This window comes from Camellia sinensis, chromosome 11, assembly GCF_055761805.1.
Source record: "Camellia sinensis isolate YWXY chromosome 11, ASM5576180v1, whole genome shotgun sequence".
In the NCBI taxonomy this organism is placed as follows: domain Eukaryota; kingdom Viridiplantae; phylum Streptophyta; class Magnoliopsida; order Ericales; family Theaceae; genus Camellia; species Camellia sinensis.
In genome coordinates, this window is record NC_138971.1 from 42,454,649 (window position 1) to 42,471,694 (window position 17,046).

At 33.7% G+C, this 17,046-nt stretch overlaps 1 protein-coding gene across 2 annotated transcripts in view; it reads left to right on the forward strand.

The window, feature by feature from the left end:
- THO2 overlaps positions 1-17,046 on the forward strand; it is a 44,075-nt gene that overhangs the window by 1,328 nt on the left and 25,701 nt on the right. For both annotated transcript variants that reach the window (XM_028195355.2, XM_028195356.2), the window contains exons 3-11: positions 4,541-4,582; positions 10,775-10,834; positions 10,934-10,996; positions 13,208-13,288; positions 15,002-15,073; positions 15,153-15,200; positions 15,327-15,395; positions 15,554-15,687; positions 16,555-16,630. In XM_028195355.2, coding sequence (XP_028051156.2) covers positions 4,541-4,582; positions 10,775-10,834; positions 10,934-10,996; positions 13,208-13,288; positions 15,002-15,073; positions 15,153-15,200; positions 15,327-15,395; positions 15,554-15,687; positions 16,555-16,630 — 645 coding nt within the window. The remainder of the gene's footprint in view (positions 1-4,540; positions 4,583-10,774; positions 10,835-10,933; positions 10,997-13,207; positions 13,289-15,001; positions 15,074-15,152; positions 15,201-15,326; positions 15,396-15,553; positions 15,688-16,554; positions 16,631-17,046) is intronic.

The following is a 17,046-nucleotide window of genomic DNA, read 5'->3' on the forward strand; positions in this document are numbered from 1 at the left end:
CTGAATTTTCCATATGCACATTGAAATTTCCACCTAACTAGTAATCCATTTATCCTCTTATTGAGCAGCTCCATTGGTTTTTGCATCATTGTTTTGGAGACAATGTGCGCTACTGGTGTGCTGATAGAACTTTGATTGAGAAGTAGTCAATTTCAGAAATTATATTTAATTTTCTGTGATCAGATTTTTTGTTTCAATCCAAAATAACTATGAAACCCTAATTTTTGAAGAGTGTGGGGTGTGTGAAATTTTGTCACTATAGTTTCTTTCTTGGGTTGTGCCTAATAGATTTATAGAATGGTGCAAACAAAAATTAATTGGGGAAATTAAAGAAAGAGAGAAGGCTACTAGTGCTATTTGTGATGGCATTATGAAAACATAACGAAGCATTTTTTATCAAAACTGAAAGTATGTAATGGTACAATGGAGCAATTTCAACATTCTTGAGTAGGAGATTTGAGTGATATATTTTTTGAAATTTTGTTAATCAGATAAATAATGGTTGCGTCTTTGAATTCTATATTTACCAATTACCCATTGCGATTTCCACCCTTTTGCTATTGTAATCTGTGTTTCCCCCTTTTGGGCAGCTCTATTGCTTTTGATATCATTGTTTTGGAGATGATGTGAGAAGTAAGAAGTAGCAGTATGAGTTGCTGGTGTACTGATAACACTGTTATTAAACAGTGTTTGATTTTGGAAATTCTATTTAATTTTATGTGATTGGATTTTGTTATTTGGAGCTCAATGAAACCCTAATTTCTTTACTTCTCATTCCTTAACCCCAGGTTTGTAGGCCTGTCCTTTTTTTTCTTTTAACTCTTTCGGTCAGTGCTCAAACCTTTACTTCTTGAAATTCCAGTATATTATTGCTTTTAAACTAGTCAACTGTAGCCCATTTAGATCTACTAACCCCACAACCTTTCTTCCACCCTTTTAATTCATAAACCGACAAGTTTCTCATAGCTAATGCCCACTATGAATCTAATTGTATGCAACCCTGAACTTTGCTTTTTTGATAAGTAAAGCAGTGGAACTCTGCTATAGTTTCAAACTACTTTCAAGAGTGATCATCAGTGAGGGAGCTGAACACATAAACCTTGAGAATAGTGTTGTGAGTTGTGACCTAATAAATATCAAATTGTATTTGAACATGCACATGAACACCTAAGAAACACGGACATGGACACACGACACGACATGGATACGATACGGATACGCCGACATGCCAATTTAAAAAAAATGCAGGGTAGGACACGACACGTGGGGGCCAGACATGAAATATATAATTTTATTTATTTATTATATGTCATATGCATGAATATATCATTTAAAGATAATAAAAAAAATTTAATATAATGCTTATTATTCACACTTATTTTATAAATTTACATTAATTTTTCTTTTATTATTGTATCCTAAATTATTTAGTTCAAACTTATAATTAGTTTCATGCGTGTTTAATTGTTGGACACGTGTATTTAAGCAATGGACATGAGTGTCTGAAGAGTGTCTAGTTCAAAAAAATCTTATAAAAATTCGAACATGTTTTGATTAGTGTCGGACACATGTCGGGAGGTGTCCAACGAGTGTGTGTTGGACACGAACACAAGACGGATGCGCCATATTCTTAGGAGTGTCTGTGTTTCTTAGGTGAACACTCAAATAAACCTTTTGAGCATTACTTTGCTCAGTGTTTTGACCAATTAACACTGATACTTTATTGCTATGTTTTTGATAAGTAAATTTCATAAAATGAAACAAGAAGGGATAAAACCCATGTATGAAAATGATAGAAGAGGTTACACCATAATAACCTAAAAAGGAAGCGCAAAAGGCCTAGTGATTAGTATTTTTTGGAATTAGTAATTTTTTAGGTGACTTGTAATTTAGTATGGATATCTTAGAATATTAGGTTTCTTAATTTTTAGGTTCTTTTCAATGAATTAGTCTAGTTGGTTATTTCCTAATTTTATGATTTCTTGGTCTCTAAGATTGCCTGGTCTCCGAGACTTAGTTTATTATAAATGGCCATGTAAGTCTAGGGACAATACTGCTTTTATCATTAATATTCATAACTTTTTTCTTCGTTGTGGATTCAAGGTTTCATATTTTGTCGTGGATTCAAGATCCCTTTAGTCTACCAGAATGTTATCTAGTTCCCATGTGTATAACATTGCGTCACCTAGACACAAAAAGTCCACAAAATCTACAAGATTCTATTACAAGATAATGGAATCTAAAACTACTTGTTTGTCTACAAAATTCAAAAAACTATGCAAAGGTGCGCCTTCCTTGTGACCTAGACTGGATGTATAATATAATCTAAAATTGAATTTTCACTTCATTGATTGGTGCCTCACTATCCGCAAAAGAATGTAGGTTTGTCCGCATTATGAACATCATAGAGATAGCAACCATAACTCTCTTCTCCTTTTTACCATACCTTCAATCGCACTATGACATAATTCTTCCATTAATTTTTGGAATGCTGAAGATACACAAAAAATGCACAGCACAAGTGATTGGATTTCTAATGCCACCTGGCAATAAATAAGATAGTCCTTCCACGCTCGCCTCCTACACATGCAACACCAATTAGGGATCATTTTTTCTTCTTTTAATTAGGTTGTTTGTATTCAAATTTTTTCTATGAAACTGTCTCCCAACCAAAGAGTGCATCCTTAGACGGGACTAATACCATAGAACTTTGTTAATTTGTAGAATATCACAATAAATTCATATCATGGTCACATACTACTTCAATTGTTAAATAGTTTAAATATGTAGGATGCCAAGGGCCTGTTTGATTACTTTTATATTTATAGTTTTCTGTTTATTTTTGCAGAAATTTTGAAAACTGTAAACAAAATTTTGCTTGTTTTTTATTTTTATTTAAAAAAAAAAGGTAAATAGTTTACAAAATTTACTAAATTTTTGTAACTTCAAAAAAGTTGGTTTCACTTGTTTAAATTTGTTTTGTTTCATTTCTTCCTTTTTTTCTCAAACCCTTTCTGTCCACCTCCTACGGCTTAGCACTACTGCCGGCTACCATTGGTGATGATGATGACTTCCTTTTGCCAACCACCACCTTACCTTTGGCCACCATCTCCCTCAGCCATTAACCTCCTCGCACCACCGCCAACCACCTCTCATAGGTGGTAATCTCCTCTTGCTGGAAAACCACCTTTGATCAGAAAACCATTTACAACCACTTTTGGTCCCCACCTCCCACGGTTGACAACCACTTGTGGCCACTGCCAACTACCTCTCACCAGTGGCAACCACTTTCATCTACCACCTCCCTCAACCAGCAACACCTTTGGCCACCTATGCTATAAGGACTCGGATACGGGTGTCGGGAGTGGGTATGTATCTAGAGATCGGATTCATTAAATCATAAATTTAATGGTACATGGATTCAGCCAAAAAAATGTCATATTTTTAATCAAATATGTGAGATAAAATGGTGCTATATGTAACTTGCATTGTTAAAAAGACATTTATAGCAATTATACACCAATATGTACATATAATAATAGCGTTATAAACAATTATATAAGAAGTGCCCATTGAAAAGTAGTTGCCATATATCCTTTACCCTTATTCGAGTGTCGGGTGTCCGACACAGGTATTTGATTTATTTTGAAGAGTCTATGTTAACTAGTCGACCACCACCTTTGGCAACCGACAGCCACCTCCGGCCAACATTGCCAACCGTGGACAACCACGTCCAGCAGGCCATCCATTTCACTTGTTTTCAGAAGAAGTTTTTAAAACACATGTATCAAACATATTTTTTGTTTTTGTTTTTATTCAAAATAAACATGAACATGTTTAATGTTTTCTGTAAACTTAAAATAGTAAATTGTAAATGTTACCAAACGGCATTGAAATGTTTTTTTGGTTTTTTTAAAACTAGAAACTAAAGAGCTTATTTTCTTTCTTGGTGTGATTGTGTGCTGTTTTGAGTGTAATTTCATTAAAAAAAATTTGGCAATATGAAATTTTCTGAATTGTGCAATGATTGGGATTCAACTTTTAGTACAGATTATTTGTTGTCTAGTCATTGTTTAGGGAACTCCTTCACCATGTTTATTGCATTAAACTCATATAATATACTATAACAAAATACAACTTACTAGTGGATGTGCCTCTCTGTTGAAAGTGAAATGTTTATATTGGAAGTTTAATTTACTTAAATTATCCCAATATGATTCCAATTTTTGAATTTGTTGGTAAGAGAGAGGGAAGATAATGTAATGGGAGACGCATGTGCACAACATGTGCCACACAACTATTTCATGTAAAAGATGGTTATTTTTATTTAAAATACGCATTTTTAGGTGTGGGAGAACACGCATTCAGGTTCACTATTTTTTTAATTTGCCATGAAAGCTATGAAAGGTGTTTCTTGTGATACTTTTATTGATGCTTTTGTTAAATGACTAACTATTGTTCAGTATATTCCATGAAAGTCTACAAGTTTCTAACAAAAATTTGTTTTACTTATGTGTTAATTCACCTTTTTTTTTGGCAGCTTACGATGCCTGGAGAGTATCGCGCTCGTCTCATTAAATTGGTTAGTGTACATGCAAAAAACAAGTGAACCTTTATAGATGATATCTTTTGTTTGCCTATTGTAGTTATTACATTTGAAATTATGTTGTCAACATTTCTGGCATGAAAAGACTATCAGGTTTGTTTTCTATATACTGTGTGTTTGTCATATATTGTTATCACTTTAGGTACTGGTATATTTTTATTATTGAGGCTTTAAATCTTGGAATTTGGGATTGGCTCTAGTGTTTTTGTGCTGGTTCATGAAAGGCACTTGATTATAAATGCAACATCAATTCAAATCATGAAAGTTATTACTCTCATACCAAGCTAAAGTTAAGAAAATTTGAAGTTAGAAGGATTTCAGTTAAACCATACTTATTAGTTAATCAGATTTGTATCCTAGTGAAAAAGAAGTGGAAGCAGGAGAGACATATAATGAAAAGGGAAGGGGGAAAAAACAAGGATGAAATGCAATCTTTTGAGTTTTGATCTTCTTGAGGGTGTTAGGGAATTAGTTTTTCTTTTCAAGAATATGCATCTTTCTCTTTTTTTGGGATTGGGTTATGGTTTTTTTTATTATATAGTTATGCATTGAAATATCCGTAAGATTTATGAATTCATGAAGTGTTTTGTTAAAAGTATGTTTTTTGTTCTGGTTTTAATGCTTCAAGTACACCAAACTTTTTGGTAGTAATGCATTGAGAAAATCTGTTTGCTGCATCTTATTGGGCTGCTTAGAAATATGTATATATATTTTTTATAATTTTTTTTGAAATCTATGCCAGAGGCCCAGAGTGTTTGGTAAAACTTATGTTTACAATTTATGAGACAAAATAGTGTAAGCTACAAAAAAGCTGATTATTGTGAAGTTGGTGCAGGATTGTTTTTAGCTTTTATTTCTAATTACAAGATTTTAGCTTGCAATAACCTGTACTAAATAGGTTTGTCATGCCCATTTTTCCATTTTAGTATTTTGCTACATAATAAAGCTTTTAAGTTTTGATCACCTTTAGGGTGTTAGGGAATTAGCTTTCGTGTTTGAGAACATGCATTTTTTTGGGATTTGGATTATGTTTTTTTAGTTATAATGCATTTAAATATCTGTAAGATTCATGAAGTGTTTTTGCTAAACATGTTTGTTCATCTAGTTTTGCTGTAATGTTTCAAGCACACGAAACTTTTTTGGCCATAATGCATCGAACATATCTATGAGATGCACTATGGTTTACAAGTTATGAAACAAAAATAGCTTAAAGTGTTAGTTACAGGTTTTGTTTACAACTTATGAGACAAAAATAGCTTAAGATGGAAAAACTAATTACTTGGAAGCTAGGGGGGAAATACTTTTAGTTTATGCTATTTGATTATTAGCTTTTAGCGTACAATAAGCTACACCAAATAGGCCCCTCATGCTCATTTCACCATTTAAGTATTTTACTACATAATTGTTGCCTTTTGCTGGGTGGAAGAGGCAATAGCTTTCAAGAGGTGTCGGGTTGACCTTGATGGTTGACCTTGACTAAGAGCACCTTATCCAATTTGCCCACTAATTTTATTTCTCTCTTTACCATTCCGTTGTATATTGTTAAGAGACTGGAGAAACTACAATTGGACTTTCTTTGGGAAGGGATGGCAAAGAGTTCAAGTACCATTTGGTGAAGTGGGATATGGTGTGCACCCCGTTGAGAGGGAGGGGGTTTTCGGCATTAACACGTTTGCCATTTTCAATCAAGCTTTGCTGGGTAAATGATTGTGGAGATTTGCTTGTGCAAGGGAGAGATATTAGAGAACGGTAGTGTAAATATGGTTAGCAGTTGGGGATGATAGACTTTGAAGGAGGTTACTATGTCGTATGGGTCGAGTTTATGGAAATGTGTTTGAAATTTTCTCATTCTTCAGCCATGTTTATTTTGTGATAGGTAACGAAGAGATGGTGAAGTTTTGGAATCAGGGAGAGGTGAAGTTTTGGAATCATGGAGATGTGAAGTTGGAGGATGCTTACCCTAATGTGGCTCGTGTTGCTCTTGATAGCAAGGCAACTATTAGTGATTACCTTATTTTAAACAAGGACATTGCTTTGAGAAGGGAAGCTTAATGATCAGAAAGTGGGGGAGTCTAGGAAGCATGGATACGGATACGGATACGATACGATACGGATACGGCGATACATCAAAATTCGAAAAAGTAGGATACGGATACGGATACGGATACGTTCATAAAAATATTTTTTTCCCAATTTTTAGTAATGTAACATACACAAAAATAAAACTTCGACAATTTTTAGTAATGTAACATACATAAAATAAAAGTTCAACAATTTTTAGTAATGTAGCATACATAAAAATAAAACTTGAAACAAAAGACAATATAATGTAATATCACCCATAACAACCATAATGCATCACCCATAACAAAAAATTCATCAATTCAATTAAATTTCAACAATTTTAACAATATAGCATCACCTATAACATCCATAATGCAATTCAATCCCAAATTAAGGGAAAAAAATTTATAAAGTTCATTTATTTATCAATAAGTTTATTTATTTATTTATTTATTAATAAATTTTTTTTACCTTATTTGATTTATTAATAAGTGTACAAAGTTTATAATTTTATAAGTTGACAAATTTTATTTTTAATAAGTTTATTTATTTATTTATTTATTAATAAGTTTTTTTTATCTTAGTTTATTTATTTATTTATTAATAAGTTTATTTATTTGTTTGTTTTATCAGATTCAATAAACCGAATATATAAGTTTTTTTTTTTTTTAACATCTTACGTGATTTGCAGAGTCTACATATAAAAAATAAAAAATAAAAAAAATTAAAATAATACAAATAAATATGCAAACAAACATAGGTAAGGGAGGGGGAGAGACAGATCGACGAAGAGGGAGGGGGGAGATGAGATCGACATCTCAAACTAGACAGACAGATCGAGCGAGATCGAGAGGGAGAGGGAGAGAGAGAGAGTTCGTGAGAGGCAGACAGAGGGAGTGAAAGGGAGAGAGAGAGGGACGAACCTGATCGCGAACTTGATCGACGATCGGCGAGCTGCTGTTCGAGACGATCGGCGAGCTGCTTCTCCTCCTTCGCGGCTGCGTCGAATACCTAGGTAAGAGAGAGTTTGGTTTATTATTTTTCTTTTTTTTGTGTTTTATTTCATCTTTTTTTTCATATTTTACAATTTCACCCCATTTTAAGTTTTTTAAATTATTTTTTTGGCCCCACCGTATCCGTACCTTATCTTGACTGTATCCTCGCGTATCCGAAATTCAAAAATTAAAAAAAAAAATCAGATACTTCATTTCCCGTATCTGATACGTATCCTCGCGTATCGGGCGTGTATCCGTATCCGATACGCGTACGTGGCCTATTTCGGAGTATCCGTGCTTCATAGGGGGGAGTTGATGGATCTTCTTAATTGTTAGTATGCCACCCGTGTTTGTGATGGAGGAGATTCCATCTGATGGACAAGATCCTCTTCTGGCCTTTTTTCGGTGAAATCTTTCTATTCTTGGGTCATGGAGGATGTCCTTTTCCTTGGAGAGGAATATGGGATACTAAGCCCCTTCTAAGGTGGTGTTCTTTGTTTGGTGTGTACCACATGACAAGATTCTTGCTATTGACCACCTAATTAAGTGAAGGCAAGTGCACGTGTATTGGTGTTGCATGTGTAAGAAAGGAGGAGAATTGGTAAACCATCTTCTAATTTATTGTGAGGTGGTAAGGGAAATGTGGTTGTTGCTAATCCTCTTGATTGGCTTGGAGTGGGTGTTCCTACGGATGGTGAGGGAATTGCTTTGCTCTTGGTTTTTATTGCGAGTAGGGAGAAGAAGGAAAAAGGCATGGGGTTTGGTTCCCTTGGTGGTGCTGTGGGGAGAGAGATTTTGAAAAACGTTTGATGGTTGAGAGCTATTTTTAATTGAAGAGTAGATTTTTGTCTCTTTTGTATAGTTGGTTCTCGATTGTGGTTTCTCCATCCTTACACCAATTTTTTGATTTTTAGAGGCCTTTATAGGTTTTTGATGTATAGCTTATGATATGTTTTCCTTTGTATGTGGGTTGCACCCTGTTGGTGTCTCTTTTATAAAATCTCCTGGTTTTTCTGTAATGCTTCTAGTACACAGACCTTCTTGGCCGTAATGCATTGAGAATATCTGTGACATGTAGACTCATAGCTCGTTTCATCATTTTAGTATTTTCCTACAAAATTGTAGCCCGTTTCTGTTAAGCTTATAAATATGTTTTTAAAAGTGTATTATATGATCATAATGAGTGTATTTTTGCTCAATTTTCTGAAAAATAATAAAAAAATGCTGATGCATCTACCTTTAACCCAAAAGTTGAAAAGGTGAAAGTAGACACCTTTGTCAATTTTCGTTCGGTGCATATTCTCTCGTCACCTCTTGAAGCTGTTTTTCCTCTCTTCTCTCTTTGTGGCTATGTTTCTGGAATCTGTGAAGACTTGATGACAACTACAAAATATTGTAAAAAGATGAGAAAAGTGGCATTATAGAGAAAAAATGCACTATTTGCCTGCTGTGATTTAAACCAATGGATTAGGGAACAAATATTAGACTTGGTTCTTGATGTGGATTATTTGGGGAGAGCATAATAAACTAATGACTTTGATGAGGTGGAAGCTCTGCTATCAAAATCTTATGAATCACAATTTGATTCACAATTTGTTTCTCGATTCATGTATAGATCGATGCAATTGCACTATTCATAATCCAGTTTTCATAAATGCCTTGTGATTTATGTGAGTCTTGAAATCATCGGGTCTGATAGATTTGGTGCTTTAGACTTAAAGGAAAATGATGTTTTAGCTTCATGGAAGAAGGTTTCCTCTTGCCTTTGATCAACTCAAATCATTTCAAAATTTTTGTTTCTCCAGTTTTCAGTCTACTTTCTTGATATGTGTTGCTCATTGTGTGCTCCTTATATATGTATATACTAGTTTATGAATGCCCGTGCAAGGCGCGGGCCATTATTATAGTATGTTTAAATTTTTTATTTTGATAATCTTTTAAAAATTAAAATATTGTTCTATGGAATTGAATTGAATAAATCATTAGATATATAATAGAATTATATGGTATGATATGTATCATTTTTTGATTTGTTATACACCCAATGATATAGACTCAAATTCTATTACCGTATCATTTTGGAAGAATTTATGAGTCTTTAACATTTCTTCTGAATTTATTAAAAAAAAAAAAAAATTATGGTGGGTAGCTTTTCTCAATAGATAAATATAAAACAAATACTTAGATAATTCTCCCATCTAACAAAAAAACTACTATGATAATTCACCGAATTAATAAAGAAGCAAAAGAAAAAATATATGTATACAAATAACTAATTTTATCAATACATAAATTATACTCGCCTAACAAATGACCAATTTTTTTTAATAAGTAAATTAACAATTTTTAATGATATAAAAAATATTTTTTAGTTAACCATTTTGTTAATAAATAAATCATTAAGACAATTAACAGTTTTTAATATTATGAGAAATATTTTTCAATAAATAATTTTGATAAATTATTATTGCAGAGGAGGATTGATTCCCCCCCCCACCCCCACAGTATTTAAACAAACGATAGTTGTAATTTCTAGTATTATAGGATAGATTCATATTCTAAACAAACCTTGTGGGTGTATTTGTAATTGCATAATTGACCAAGAATGTTTGCATAATTACGAAAAAACCTTCCCTCAACATATAGGCCACCATTAGTAAATTATTCTAAATGAAGGGGCAAAATCGGAAAGAAAAGACGAACCTCAAGCGACTAAGCAGTTCTTATATATATAGATACACATACTAAAAATATGTAAAGGAAAGTTCGTTATAAAAATATGTAAAGAAAAGAATAAAGAATGGGAGGATGAGAAATCCATTCTAAAGGGATCTACAGCAGAGAAATCCATGATGGAGAGGATTTTTTTCAAGAAGTAAGCCACAATGGACAGGATAGCTGTTATTTTTACAAACTCAACCTCCTAATTCATTACAAGTATTTCTCGTGTTGAAATTTCATTTCTGTACCTAGTCATATGCTTAATATCATGAAGGTTCAGGATGCTCCTACGGATTGCTTGTTCCATTGTTTTGTGTTTTCATTTCCTTGTAGTGTTATTATTTGTTGACATTACTTTGTACTTGTTTCTTTGTTTGCTCCTCTCTAGGCAAAATGGCTGGTGGAGTCTGCATTAGTTCCATTGAGGCTTTTTCAGGAGCGCTGTGAGGTGAATGCTTGCTCTAAATCTTACACCCCTGCATTATTCATTCAAGAGCAGAAGGGAAAAAGTGAAAAAATTTACATATATATGCTTTATGTGCCGCAGGAAGAATTTTTATGGGAATCTGAAATGATCAAGATAAAGGCTGCAGATTTGAAGTCTAAAGAGGTATGCAGATTTGAAGCCTTAACCCGAAACCCTAAATTTAGTTATGGTGGTATGACTGCTAAGGTTCTTGAATGCTGTGATATATCTATGTTACCTAGAATGTGGGTCATTCCCATATGTGGAGCAGGAAGGGAACTGGAATGCTGTACACCACATGCTTTAAATTGTGGTACGATAAGGATAGATTTGTATAGTTTACACTTTAAGAATTTAAGGTACTTTTAGTCTAGAGTAATTATGTTTAACAATTAGATATCAAATAAAATGTTGGCTTCCCCCCCCCCCCCCCCCCCAAAAAAAAAAATAATCATGTAGCAACACATTTCTATGAGCGTTATGACTCATGTTTGACATTTTGTTATGTCAAAACTTCACTAACCTTGGATTCTAGTTCATTATGTTTGATTTTGTACTTCTAAAGAAACTTTAAGGAAGTATATTAGAATAAACTTTTAGGATTGCTTTGGATTGCTAAATTTACTGTTTTTGAATGAAAATGTACCATGTTTCAGAACATGCATTTTGAAACATAATTCGCTAGGGTATTAGCATTTTGTGGTAACACTGGTTTTACAGCATTTTCAGTTCCAAGGTTGTCTGATAATGTGCATATGCAAACTGTTTTTATTTTTTTAGTACATATATTTTTTCCCAAGAACATCCTTTTGGATCTGAGTTTAATTTCAACATGTTCTAAGAAGCACAAATATATGGTAGACGACACAACATAATAGAAACATGCCATGTTCTAATAAGCACAAATATATGGTAGACGATACAATATGATAGAAACATGCCAACATGGAAATTATAAGAGAGTTAGGTCACAAACATGGTGAGAAATAAATCTATATTTGGGTATAATTTAAAGTAATAAGAAGATATTCGTCTCTTATGTTTAATTCTTAGAAAAGAAGTAGCGGCACCAAATCCTATGTTCATTTTGAAAATTCCCCACTGTTCATGAATAAGTAATATTTGTCAGTGTCTTAAAAAGCATTAGAAAAGTTTAGTATGTATTTTTAAACAATTTTAGTGTGAAATATGTGAAGAAAAGAATGGTAATGGCTGAAATTGGAAACAAGGTAGAAAAAGGAAAGGAAAGATTAAGAGCTAAGGTGGTTTTAATTAAACTTTTAATGCACTCAACTCAGTTTGCTGGAGTGCTCTTGCCTCTTATTGTCTAGCTCAGTGGGCCATTTTTTTTTTCTTGTCTTCTTTCTCTGCGTGTGTGTGTAAAACACCATTGAGGAGGGTAAGGGGCTTCTTGGTCTGTTTATTCCGTATTTCTTGAATCTGTATTTTTCTTTTTTTATTTTATTTTGTGGGCCCCTTTTTGAATATTTTTTTTTGACTTGTGGCATGACCCAAATGTGCCTCAGGCATGTCCATTCTGTAGACGTGCATGTCATGTGTGTGTTTGAGCATGTTTGTTAGTAAAATTGTAAAAGGAATATAAAAATAATAAGAAACATTTACATATTTGTTTGTCGTGTCCTTGTGTGTCCAATGTATGGCATGTGTCCGGCATTGTTGTGCGTGCCACCCTAGGAGGTGTGTCCATGCTTTCAAGAACCTATTATGCTGTGTTTGGTTGGGGGATTTGAGGAGGGATTTGGAATTGGAAATGGAAATGGAAAAGGTAGGTGAAATGTGAATAAAATATACCTAAATTTCACATAGTTTTGCACACCTTTTCCCTTTCCCTTTCCAAATTCTTCCCCAAATCCCTCAACTAAACACAACATTAGTTGGTTGAGCATTGATATGTAATTAGTGCTTCTTCTTCATCATCGTTCCTTGAGGTAAGATGTTTAGAAGAGCTTGTCCGTTGTGCTTGGGCTTGAGCTTTGCTGGGAATACAAGCTTATTTGGATTAGCTAAACTTGATTGGAAATCAGCCAAGCCTATTCAGCAAAAAATTTAGTCAACCCGAGCTCGAGCTGCATAATATTTGCTTGGTTTGGTTCATTCTCACTTCTAGGTGAGAGGCAGACAACATTTTCCAGATTCTTCAATTATTACAATGAAAATCTGAAGAACCTTCGTTGTGAGTCTATAGTTGTTTCTCCTTACATCGAACAGCTTTGGCCAAGAATCTTGTATTGTGACATCTATAACTGAGTTAATGAGATCTTTGTAATGGATTTGAAATGAAGGTCTTTTGTTTTTAGTTGGTTGCCTCTAACGTTCTTATGCTGCTTATTTCAGGTCAGAGTAAACACTCGTTTGCTCTATCAGCAAACTAAATTTAACCTTCTTCGGGAAGAGAGTGAGGGCTACGCCAAGCTGGTATGTTCACTTCTTAATTGCTTTCTTTCTGGTATAAACTTGTTTAATGTTCTATTTGATTGTTCTTTGCAGTGTTGGAGAAGTTCACGGTAAGGGATGCCTTGCATGCTTTTTTAATTTTTTTCTGGTTATGATGATTCTTCTTTTCTACCCCAAATAAAGCATGAGGGTTTTTCAGTTAAGTAACTGATCTTCATTTATTTTATTCTGGTCCTGATTTGACCATTAGTTTCACAAATATGTACGGTGGTGAAGAAATAGTATACTGGGGTTTAACAATGGATCAATTGCCGCACCATAGCTGCCACTTAATTCTGAGCAACTTTTTGAAACAATGATGAATCAGCTTGGCTTTGATTCTATGAAGTTTGAGAAAGTGAAGGGTTGTTGGAAGATGTTATGTGTGGTATTTTGTAATATAAAGCGTTCTCTTTCTATCAATGATTCATGTGACAGACATCACAAAAGTGTAGTCTGTTGAATGATTGCCAATAGAGGGTATCATAAAAGTGTAGACGAAATACACAGAAGACCATGGAATGTCCGATCGGGATAAGGATAACTTGGTCGATGTCCTTATTAAAGGCATAAGTAAAAAAGATAGGTGGCATAACTATCCCTAACAATATGACTGGACACCACATCTTGTCTTTAACTCTGTATAACTCGTAACCCGAAGACTAATTCCTGGTACTGGCTAAGGGTGTGGGAGTTTGCAGCTATGGTCAAGCAGTAGGTCCTTTTTGACTTTTTTTCCTGTCCTAAAGTTCTAGGTTAGACCAGATATATGAAAACCTGGGCGGATCTCCAAAAACCTTTTCTTTTGATAAACCAGAACCGATATGAAGCATTGAGTTAACAATTTATGCAAGACATTGCTTGGGCTCAAGCACGACCTGATTCTGAAATGTGTTTGTATATTCTTGTGAATTCGATTTGCTGCTTGTGAGGGGTTCTAAATGCTTAGTAGTTTGTAGTCTCCTATATTAGTATTAGTATATTACCTTGTCAGAAGTGAACTTCCTGGTGGCCTTTAGGTACTTTATTTATCTGTAAAGGAACATAATCTCAATTCATTTCCATCAAATGGCTTAAAACATTAAACATTTCTGTTTCTTAGAAAATAGACATGGAAACACTAGTGAAAAATCAAAATTGCAGAGTTTTTATCTAAACTCTCTGAAACATGCTGAAACATTCTGAAACAATTAGTTGTTTCGACACCTATTCGAAATATCTAACAAGAATTTTTTCTATTTACTTCTTTTTCTTCTTTTTGTTTTGTTTTGTTTTTAAATTTTGTTGAACGAAAAAATTCGACAACAAAAAATCATGAATTTATTAAAAAAATATGAGAAAGTAGAAAGGAGAGATAGAGGTGAAGAGAAAATGAGCATGGTTAAGTCGCTTAATTTTCTTTGTTATTGTAGTTGCTTTTTTGTAAATATTCTCCCGGGTAATTTTTCTTTTTCATAAATATTCTCATTGGTACTTTTTGGCATCCCTACAACTAAAATCGAGTATGTCTTATGAACCCAATCTTTCAATTAACTGTTTAAAGTTTATACTTAAGAATTTCTTATATTCACTGACTAATTTCTTATATTCATTGATTTGACTGTTTGACATGAATTATCACTTTTTGGTTTGCATTGAATTTTCTTTTAACCTTTCTCCCCTAGCTGCTTATGTTAAATTGTTCTGAATTTGCAGGTTACGCTTCTTTGTCAGGGTTCTGAGGCATCAACCCAAAATGCATCAGCAGCAATTGTTGGCATAATTAAGGTTCATGTTGAAACTAGTTTGTTTGTTTAGATTTATATATCTGTGCAGATATTTTCTAAGCGATATTAATGTTTTGCAGTCACTGATTGGACACTTTGATCTGGATCCAAATCGCGTGTTTGACACTGTAAGTTGGCATTTTGTATTATTTTTGATTAATGTGCTTATTTGCAGTTTATTGCAGTTAGTAATTTGTCAGAAATCTTTGATTTGAAATTCATCTCTTGGGACCGATTGGTATTTGATACCTCAGGTATTGGAGTGTTTTGAACTTCGGCCTGATAGCAGTGTATTCTTGGATCTGATTCCCATTTTTCCCAAGGTATGGTTTTAATTTATATTTTACATATGCCACATTTCCAAACCCTGTTTTTTTCTTTTGAACAACCGATAATCCTGGTTGTACTTGCATATTGTTCATGTATTTTTACTCTCAATGAATGGATTATACTTTGCTTATTTTATTTCCATGTTTTACAGTCTCATGCTTCCCAGATTCTTGGTTTTAAGTTTCAATACTATCAGCGTATGGAAGTGAATTGCCCAGTGCCATTTGGGCTCTATCAGTTGACAGCTTTACTGGTGAAGAAAGAGTTCATTGATCTTGATAGCATGTGAGTTGTTTTTGTGCGTATTCTGGCCTTGTAATGGTTCTTTCAATTTATTGTTCATCTAATCAATCTTTTTATAGTAACAATCATCTAAGATTGTCTTCAACTTAGGTTCCTCATTTTTTTTTTTAATTATTATTTTTATTTTTAGTAGTCTCATGGTTCTTCATGTTCACTTTACTTTGTTGAGCAGCTTAGTGAATTCTTTTTCTGGTAAAAGGATAAGTTGGCTGATTATTTATCATGATGCTAAAAATGGTGGCACATATTGTGGCAAAGGTTGTATCATGTTTGACTACTTTAAGTACATATGGCCACTATGAAGGAGCATTTACTCAATTGGGTTTTATTAGTATATATAGTTAATTGTTTGTAATGTCTACTGTGTTCTATTGTTGTACTGTGTCTGGGATGATTAAACTAAGTATTAATTTGGAGTCAAAATCTTAGTCAAAGATTCCTTCAGTGTGGGGAGTAAGGTTTTTGAAGTCTCTTTGGGCGAGTGTGGTTCAAGGAAAAGGTTGAATATCTTTAAATAGGAATTTGGTTGGGTTAAGTAGTATTTCTAGAAATAGTATTTTGATGGATCATTGAACTTTTAGTATCATGCTGTTTAACTGGAGTTATGGTGCTTGATAGATCGGAATTGCAAAACAAGATTCATGTAGTCGGTTCCAAGTAGTTGGGGCAAGGCTTGGTTGAGTTTGTATGTCAAAAGTGATGTGCTCGCTGTCAGACATTTGATATATTTTGTAGAAAAAAGTTTCTATATCCTTGACAGTATATTGTTATTTTTTTCCCTGAGGTTTTGTATGGTGAGCTTAATTTTGCTGCCAGTTCTGTTATCAAAATGTTTTGTATTCGTTTCAGATATGCACATTTACTTCCCAAGGATGACGAGGCATTTGAGCATTATAATACTTTTTCTGCTAAGCGACTTGATGAGGTAATCAACTAAATTAGAAGTGATTGAATTCTTTGTTTGTACGTTATTAGTTAGGTATCATCATCGTCATCAGCATCAGCATCTTATTTTTTTGTCCTTCTTGTTGTGGTCATTATCTTGTCACTGCAATTTTCTCTGCGTGATTACCTTGGGTGCGCTGCCTCTGTGTAAATGTCTTTATGTAGTTTTGACTGAGATGTTTAAGTAATGGTTGTATGCTCTTTTTCTTTCTCATATGGTATGAAACATGTGGGTGCACGCAGATCATTTAGTATATTACATTCTGTAAGAAGCAACAGATTGGGTGTGACGAGTGACACGACATAATTTGCTCTCCAGTTTTCTTCCTTGGCTTTCTTGAGAAGGATTTAGAGTTGGAAATCTTGTTACCCTAATATATTCATTCTTTCTCTCTA